The 10,000-nt window shown below is 45.0% G+C and overlaps 1 protein-coding gene across 1 annotated transcript in view; it reads right to left on the reverse strand.

The window, feature by feature from the left end:
- Window positions 1-10,000, reverse strand: part of LOC143294069 (uncharacterized) — a 61,060-nt gene that overhangs the window by 1,914 nt on the left and 49,146 nt on the right. The window contains exon 2 of the mRNA XM_076605486.1: window positions 1-1,150. This exon is cut by the window's left edge and continues 596 nt beyond it. Within this exon, the coding sequence (XP_076461601.1) occupies window positions 1-1,105 (1,105 nt within the window). The 5' untranslated portion in view covers window positions 1,106-1,150. The remainder of the gene's footprint in view (window positions 1,151-10,000) is intronic.

A 10,000-nucleotide genomic window follows, 5' to 3' on the forward strand; every position in this document is an offset into this window, starting at 1 on the left:
TTACTTTGACTGAAGGTCTCTTGTACAACGTGTCTGATGAAGCGTTCATGGAGGTTGGAGGTTGGTCTCGTCCAGCGAGACCCATATCACCAGCTGTCTGAGGTATATACGGCGTAAATGATTTACTTGCACACGGTCGGTTTGGTTCTTCGTCATTCTCACTGTCTTCAACATCCATATCCACACTGTTCCGGAGGTTCAGCTCTGCTTGAAGCGTTTGTCCCTGATGATACGCGGAAAATCTAAAACTAAAATATTTGGAGTTCTTGTCATTGCCAGCAATTACTCTTGGAGAATCACGTTCGTTTTGGCAAGGGTGTGATTGTGTCTCACAAACCTGTGCGTCATTAACTCTGGCGTATGACTGATGAAGCGCCCCTCTGTCAACAACTGAGGTCTCTTCTCCAGCACTACGTTTGGAACCGTCTTCAAAGTCACGACGAGTAGAAACACTGGCTGAGGCTGCCCATGACTTTATCTCGGTTACGAACTGCTCAACTTCTGCACAGTCTTCTGTCTCAAACAAACGCCCATCGTGTACACGACCAGATGCCATGCTGCCGACTGGCAGTTTTCTTCCAGGCACACACAACTCTGAGCTGGCTCCCCGTGAGATGCCGGATGAAGCATCATGCTCTGACAGCAGAGGATTCCATGACCTATTGTCCGGAGCACACAGAGGTTTGGATGCCTTCAAACATGGAGGCAGGATGTTACAGTTGACGTCAGGTGAGGCAGAAGATTCCACATCCATTGTAAGCGATGCCGTGTGGCAGAACTCATGGTTGCACAAAACTGAAGACTGTGAGGAGTGATTGACAGAAACGTTCAGTCCAGAACGACTGCTCACGTCTGGTGACGGAGCAGAGGTACTTCCCTGATCCACGGTCTGTGGAAGATCAGAACATGGCACCTGCAGCAGAACGTGGAAGGGAGAAGTGGATGAGGTGTCCCCGGGAGAGGGGCTCTGGCGAGAGACGGAGACGTGACAGTGGTCTGGTAATGGCTGGCTGGCCTGATCCTGGTTGTTGTTGGCGTGGCAGACATTGTTGGCGTTAGCGTCTCGCTCCTGGTCCTTCTGCATGGCCATCCTCAGCAGCTGCATCTCATTCTCATCTCATCTCATACCACTCTCCTGTTTCGCTCGTATCTGCACATGAGAAGAAAAAAAAAGCATTCATGTCATGAACTTTTTGCAGGTTTATTTTCCCGTGATGTGACAGAGCTTTGTATTTGACAGGGTTGGATTTTTCATGCAGATGACACTGTGCGGACGGCTGGACAATAAACAATAATGTCGGGTTTATTTTCTTCTGAAGAACCGGAGTTTTGTATTTGACAGGGCTGTGTTTTTCATGGCTGGTCAGTCCTGATATGGTGCTGTGCGGTCGGCTGAACAATGAGCAGCAATGTTCGTTTTTCTCGATATTCTGTTATTCTGAAAGAGCCTCTCCCCAATACAGAGACGCCTTTTCTGCTTGTATGCATATTTCAAAATTTTACCAGGAACAATTTATTCATTGCCACCGATTCTGTTGTAGATGTTGTGCTGGGACCTCTGTCCACAGTAAAAAAAAAACAAAAAAATACACAAACCCCCCAACAAATCTCACCCGAAAGGCCAGCAGCCAAGCAAACAATCAAAGCGCAATGGATTGGGGAGGATAACAACCCGCCCCCTGAGAGATAGAAACCAAAGACTTATCAGCTCTCATCACCCCAGCAGCACACAATCCACCAGACTGTCAATCAACAGTACACACAGAGGCAGGACTCCACGCCGAAGATACGTTTGTCATTTCAGCTTCCTCAGCGAATAAATTCAAAGATCGCAAAATTTGTTTCAGCATTAACTGTTGTAATTGTGTTCTTCAGAACCTCAGAGTATACAAATAACTGATACTACCATAACGATACAGACATCTGAAACTCCTCGCTCTTTAGAGAGAGATAGCTATACATAGAGAGAGAGCGAGAGCAAGAGACAGCACACCACGAACTAAAAACCGATCCCAAAGATTTTCTCCAATCAAATTATCATCCACGCCGACGTGTTTTTGTTGTTGCATACCTAACAACTTGTAACAAACGAATAAAGACGCCTAGTCATCATCATCATCATCATCATCATCACGATCAGCAGCAGCACCAGGAGACAGAGCAGGAACAATACCAGAGTTGGCAGAGCAATGGAAAAAAAAAAATCACAAACCGAATACAATCAGTATTCGACACCGCATCTCCAATAGCCTGCCGATGGTACTACCAACTGTTGAAGATCAATCCATAAACAATCTTAACATCCTTACAGACACTAGTGATTCCCCTTTCTAATTGCATGATAATTCATCCACACACACACACACACACACACACACACACACAGAACGAACAGCCCCTGCCTCCAGTCAATCCCAACCAACCATCTTCACGTTTCACGTTACAGTGTTCGTTCTAACTGGAAACGCCGCAACACCTGCACAGCGGTGATCATTCTGTCAAAAGGAATCTCTCGGTGGCACAGACGGATCGCGCAAACCTAACCTGCTCCCTCTCTCTCTCTCTCTCTCTGTCTGCCATAGCTTTGGCCCCTGCCTGCCTGTTTGTCTGTCTGTATGGCGGGGTGAAAGGGCTGGCGCAGCAATGAAATGTAGGTCAGGGTTTCTTCACGCCCTTGACAGCTTGCACGTGCGAAGGATGAATCGTGGAAGGAAAAGTTTCTCCGCCACCACTACTTCCCCCATACCCTTCCCCCCCCCCAGCCCCCGTACCTCCGCCCCCGAACCCCCCCCCCCTCCTCCCTATCCCATTCGCAACGAAGGCAATGAAGTAAGCGTGATTAGCTTGCAAACAGTTGTTGGTTTCCATTAAAAAAGAAAATCTTAAAAAAACCCCAAACAACAACAACAACAAAACTAACAAAACAAAACATTTCTTTGCCTTCAGTGCCACAGTAACTGCAAGCAAAACATAAGCACAATTGCTATTCTTAAGAAAACGATGTACATGAAACTGTTTATCTTTATCTTTCCTCTGAGAGAGAGAGAGAGAGAGAGAGAGAGAGAGAGAGAGAGAGAGAGCTCAGAACATAATTATGGTTACACGTGTTGTGTACACACACACACACACACACACACACACACACACACACACACACATACACACACACACACACGCCAAACCTTAAACAGGATGAACAGCAATAATTAGTCAGGACGTGACGTTGATGATTATAACTAAAAGCTCAAAGAAAATAACGAGTTAAGGGTAATTTAGAAATACGTCTTCGCATTTAAGTGTTGGAGTTTTCTTGCTCTCTTTTGTAACGCACAGAAAATAAACATTCCGACATCTCTTGTCACAATTCTGTTTTTCATTTTGAAGCAAGTGGGGGGTAATTGGGGAATCCGCCTTAAAATGTACATATGTTTGGACGGGCATTTCTTTCACAAAACATCACATCATACTGTTGACATATTGACACTGCATGGATCATCTTCGTTTCCTCTACAAAAACGAACAGCTTCCCCCCCCCCCCCCCACGTTCTTTTTTGTTGTTGGTCATAACGCTTATTAAGTTTGTTTTGCTCAATTCTGAATTTAATGAGATATGACTTGAACTTAACAGTGGAGGAGTATGATTTTTTGTTTAATGTCCCGTCACACATATCGGTGATTGAAGACGTTTTGTTAAAGTATTTATGAATACATTTGAGTATTATCGGTTAGAAGGGGTGGAAGATGTGAATGAATGGAGGTTTAGGGGAAACTGGGCAAATGAGGGTGAAATGTGGGTGAAATTTGAAAAAAAAAATCTAAATACAATTACAGGAAATTACTTAAAGGACTTCGTAAAAGAGAAGTCGTTAAACTGACAAGCGAAACAACTGATAATGAATGCAAAAAGTCAAAAACAACAACGTTCTCAGTCACTGGTGAAGACACACTTTCGTGTACATAAGGCTTCATCAAGCTACAGTCAAAAAATATATGCTCAATTGTCAGGTTACTAAAGCATATGCGCTTGACATTAGAACAATACTTGGTCCGTAATGAATTTGATAATAGACTTAACAGTGGTAAGATCGGATAAATATTCTTTTCCTGGCTGCAACAATGATTTGAAAGAATGGCATATTTCATGAGGACTACAAATGTGTAGTTTGCTTGACTAGTCTTGTTTATAACAGTCCACCATTCCTTGTTTAAATGCTTTTAGGAAAGCTCTAACGTCTCCTACACGACCAGCAGTACACTAAACTTAAGAAAATCTCTCTCTCTTCTCTCTCTCTCTCTCTCTCTCTCTCTCCACACACACACACACACACACACACACACACACACACACATATATATATATATATATATATATATATAGATAGATTTGCTACAGACGCCCTTTTTTAAGTAGCAGTTTGACAGCAGTTCATCCTGTTAACACTCATAACATAAATTTATTTTGGAATGCTCGTCACGGGCACCTGTTGTAGTTTGAACTAGTATCGCAGAACACTAATGCGGCTACCAGTATAGAGGGGATACCTACCTAGTGGAGTGATGGCCTAGAGGTAACGCGTCCACCTAGGAAGCGAGAGAATCTGCGCGCGCTGGTTCGAATCACGGCACAGCCCCCGAAATTTTCTCCCCATCCACTAGACTTTGAGTGGTGGTCTGGACGCTAGTCATTCGGATGAGACGATAAACCGAGGTCCCGTGTGCAGCATGCACTTAGCGCACGTAAAAGAACCCACGGCAACAAAAGGGTTGTTCCTGGCAAAATTCTGTAAAAAAAAATCCACTTCAATAGGAAAAACAAATAAAACTGCACACAGGAAAAAAAATACAAAAAAATGGCTGGCGCTGTAATATGGCGACGCGCTCTCCCTGGGGAGAGCAGCCCGAATTTCACACAGAGAAATCTGTTGTGATAAAAAGAAATACAAATACAAAACAAATACAAATACCTGTATCAGTGTTTACCATAGCGTTCGGAGTTTTGGGACTCACAATTAGAAACCGTTTACATGCGAATGAATGGGCTGAATCTGCAGTTTAAAACGCATAGTCCCCTATAATTCTGATGCACAGTTCATCGGACAACATAGAGAATGTCACTGTGTTCACGCTGCCAATAAACCATATATATATATATACACATAGCACACAATTTTTCTGACGCGGAAACAAGGTTTTAGTAAGACAAAAAAATAAGTATTTATAGCTGTTTCAGATTTCAATTTTGATTTGGTAGACGCGAGGAAACCTAAGTATTCATAACTGCTTACGATTTCAATTTCATTATCGTCATAAAACCTTTTTTTTCTGATTTTGACAAAATTAATAACCACCTTTTCTGCAAATTATTTTCGTTTTACTGAGATTTCCATTTATTCCAAAGATAACAGATGCTGTTTCAAGATTATCGTATTAATTTCTTTAATCCAGCTAGGGTTGAAGAAAATAAAACAATGTCATCTGCAAAGAAAAATAAAGGCATTTCTTGTAAACCATGTGTGAATCGAACACCATACTTTCCATCTTCATTAACCTTATCAGCAACTTCCGAAATCAAGATTGAAAAAAAAACCAAAAAAAAAACGAGAGAGAGACAGAGAGAGAGAGAGATACACAGAGAAAAAGAGAGACAGACAGACACATACAAAGAGAGAGAGAGAGAAAGAGAGAGGGGAACAGACAGACAGACAGACAGACACATACAGAGAGAGAGAGAGACAGACGGACAGACAGACAAACAAACAGAGAGACAGAGAGAAAGAGAAACAAGGAGAGGGTGGGAATGAACTGAATTATAGACACCACATTCACCTCAAATGCATGATGGTAGACAAAGACAAAGAGAGAGTATCAGTTAATAAGCGTTGAATAAGAAAAAAAAATCACAAAAATAAGCTATATTGCCCACCTTCACAATTTAGGAAGTGACTGTTGTGCACGGTTTAAATCCAGCAGAAACAAAAACACAATAATCATGCAAAAACATAGGACGTGCAAGGATGTGTTCGCTTATGCACATACACGCACGCACGCACGCACACACACACACACACACACACACACACACACACGAACACACACACGAGCATGCGCGTGCTATCGCGCACAGAATCGAGTTGAAGCATATCTCTATTTTTTTTTTTGCTGGAGAACAAAGAAGATACTTGGGTGGAGGTTGTGGCCGGGGACAGATACCCACGACAGCTGTGCTGGCAATAAAAATGTTAAAGAGAAAAATAACAAAATAACAAAATACAACAGGTCATGCAAAAGCGTGCTCCTGCTCTCGCACATATAGGCATACAGATAAACAGACAGACAGATAGATAAACACACACACACACACACACGCATGTACGAACGCACACCCAAACACACACCAGCACCCATAAACACTCGCGTGCACACTGTGATTCTCAAAACTAAACTTAACGAAAAACACACAACGCACTTGCTTGATACACTCTTTGGTCAGTCATTAACGTCGAAGACAATCCAACAAAAACTGATTTATCACAGGAGTAAAAAAAAAAAAAAAAAAAAAAAAAAAAACCTACAAAAAAACAACAATAAATCACAAAAATTCTAACCTGTACATCGATATGCTATGACGTCCCTCTGCGCAGAGTAGCAACAGCTGAAACATTGCAGTCCTTTTGAATGAAAACAACTACTGAACTAGCCACTCACAGCATCATCTTGTAATAAATTAAATAATAAAAAAAAGAAAAGAAAAAAAGATGGCAACGACAGTTAACGACGATGACGACTGCTCCGCAACAGAAAATGATGAGAGACTCCTCACACACACACACACACACACACACACACACACACACACACACACACACACACAAACACACACACCACCACCACCACCACCACCACTACCACCCCCTCCTACCCCCGTACCCCACCCCGCCTTCCCTTCCCCGTCACCACTGCTGCACTCTGAGTCTCTCTCTGATATTAGCTTTGTACATACAGCTCAGCACTTTCTTCTACTCGCCCTAGCAACCGGTGCCTCTCTATTTCTCCAGAAGACGCGGGAAGCGACAACGATGACGCCAGCACGCTAGTACAGTAGCAGCAGCAGCAGCAGCAGCAACATTATGCGTTGAGTCTCTGCCATGTCGCCTAACTACCCCCTCCCCTACCCCCCCCCCCCCCCCCCTACCACCACCCCACCACCCCTTTCCCCATTCCTGTGTGTCCGTAGTCACCACGTCCCCCCCCCCTCCCCACCCCATCCATAGTGTTTGGTACTAAAAGTGTAGCAGGAGAATAGTTTTATATACATCACAACAGTACGTGTGAGATGTCCGTATCGCCGTCGACGTCCTCAACAGGTTCTGTGTAGTAACTACGACCAAAATGGCACCTATTTTACGGAATGACGATATTCCTCATTTTGACAACGGTAGGAGGCCACACGATAGGATTCACAAGCTGTCTGTGTTTTTTTTGTTTTGTTTTTTTGTTTGTTTGTTTTTTAACCCCCCATGGCAACCAGTTCTAATTCATCGGCAGAGGAAGGACACGCTGCATTGCTATAGCATCTAAATCAGTAGCCTATAATTATTTCTATTTGAACTTCCATTGTCAACATTTTAACTCACAGTCGCAGACAGCACGGGAGACGGGCAGGAGAGCCGTCCGTGTACCGGGGGATCAGATCAGAGGGTGGGAGGTGGGAGCCAGGACTGCTGATGAATCATCAATGCCGGTCCCATCAGCTGCTACGTCAGCATTATTTCGGAGAGATGGCTGGCGAGGCGAGGGAAATCACACACACACACACACACACACACACACGTACACACACTCACAAACACAAAAACACTCGCACACACATGCACACTCACCCCCATACAAAACCTCGCCCCCCGTCCCCCACCCTACATAAATGCACATACATATAAACACACACACACACACACACACACACACATTCATAGAGTCCTGTGCGCACGCGCGCGCACACATGCACTCACACACATCCGCACACCTGCGTACGCTTATCCACACACATTCAAGCACGCGCGTACACCGCATCCCTCCCCCTCCCTTCCACTTCCTTCTTACATACAGACCCCTCTCCTCACCACTACTCCCTCTCCCACCCCCAGGCTCCCCAAACACACACACACACACACACACACACACACACACACACACACACACACACACACACACACACACACACACACACACCCCTGTCCAATGACTGTCGCTTCAGAGTGTCCCACCATATCTCGGCGGTACAAATGTTAGCAGTTAACTCACTCAGTACGGCCAGTCCTCTCTTCTCCTCTACACAGACCCCTCGGATGTCCAGTGGGTGTCTGAATGACCCAACCTTTAGCTTCCGTCGTCAGAATTGTGGTATTCTTTGTCAACCTTCACGTCTTCAGTATAAGAGCCTTCCGCTTGCAATATTTTGATGATGGTAATTGGGGTGAAACGCTGTTAACGTCGTCTCTTTCGCCGTTCGTATGGAAAGAGTTAAATATGCATTCGTTGTAAATGCTACACGTGTGGTTCTGACTAGTGCTTACTGCTCAGATTAGGAAGACAGATAAATAAGTCAGAACAAAGGCGAACAACATAACAACAACAAATGAAATCTGATAATCACAATGGTGGTGGTGTAAATATAATATGATGGTACACAAACTGAGCTAGAGAGAGAGACAGAGAGAGAGAGAGAGACAGACGGACGGACAGATAGACAGACAGACAGAGACAGAGAACGAGAGACAGAGGCAGAGAAATAGAAAGACAACAGAGAGAGACAGACAGAGAGAGAGAGAGAAGAAAGAGAGAGAAAAAAATAGACTGACAGACAGGCAGGCACACACACACACACACACACACACACACACACACACACACACACAAACACACACACACACACACACACACACACACACACACACACACACAGATGGGGCACAATCGGGACTCGTATCTCGGGGGGGGGGGTGAGGGGGGCTGGTGGGGAAGTGGGGGGTTAGGGGAGGATGCGGGGGGGGCTGGCAATACCACAGACGGGAACCACCAACACTTTGCGGCGAGCTCTGACACACGCGCCCAGGTGACCTTTAGTTTTCTTCCCTCTTGCTGTCATACACGCGTTCTGTTGTTTGTAAAACGGAGTCGCTTCCCGTACCTACACACCTGCGGGTTATCACCAGCCCCCCCCCCCCCACCCCTCCCCCTCCCTCCTCTGCCCCTCCCTGCAACCACCCACCCCCCACCCCCTACCAGTCACCCACCCCGATTGTCGTGTCAGCTGAGCCAGAATCGAACGATGCTGCTGAAAGGCCAACAGTTTGGCATACGAAGATGGTTCATTTTGGTCACAGTGTCTCTCTCATTGTGAAGTGTGTGTGTGTGTGTGTGTGTGTGTGTGTGTGTGTGTGTGTTTGTGTGTGTGTGCGTGCGTGCGTGTGTGTGTGTGTGCGTGCGTGTGCGTGTGTGTGTGTGTGTGTGCTCAGAAGTCTTGAAGTGTAGAGAACCATTCGAGGACGCATTTTGATAGATTCTGTTTGATTTTAGGCGTGCGCGCGCGCTCGTGTGTGTGTGTGGGTGTGTGTTTATGTGTCTGTGTGTCTGTAAGAGAGAGAGTGAGAGAGAGAGTGTGTGTGTGTGTGTGTGTCTGTGAGAGAGAGAGAGAGAGAGAGAGAGAGAGGGAGAGAGAGGAGGAGGAACACCCTCCAGTCAAGCACACGCATACAGAAAGACTATCACGCGCCGAATGTGTTTTCGGTTTCCGCTTCCGGTTCCGCTTTCATTTGGACAGAGATCTAATTTCGTTTACAAAATAAGCCCCCTGCGAAAGATATTAAAGCCAAAAGAGGTTCCGCCGTCCGGATATCTCTTCAAACGATACTGATTAAATCAGTGTTTATCATCATTGAGGGAGACCAAAGGCCGTTATTTTGGTTTTGATATTTTTAAAAAAAATTTCTTTTTAAATGTT

The sequence above is a fragment of the Babylonia areolata genome, chromosome 19 (assembly GCF_041734735.1).
Source record: "Babylonia areolata isolate BAREFJ2019XMU chromosome 19, ASM4173473v1, whole genome shotgun sequence".
In the NCBI taxonomy this organism is placed as follows: Eukaryota; Metazoa; Mollusca; class Gastropoda; order Neogastropoda; family Buccinidae; genus Babylonia; species Babylonia areolata.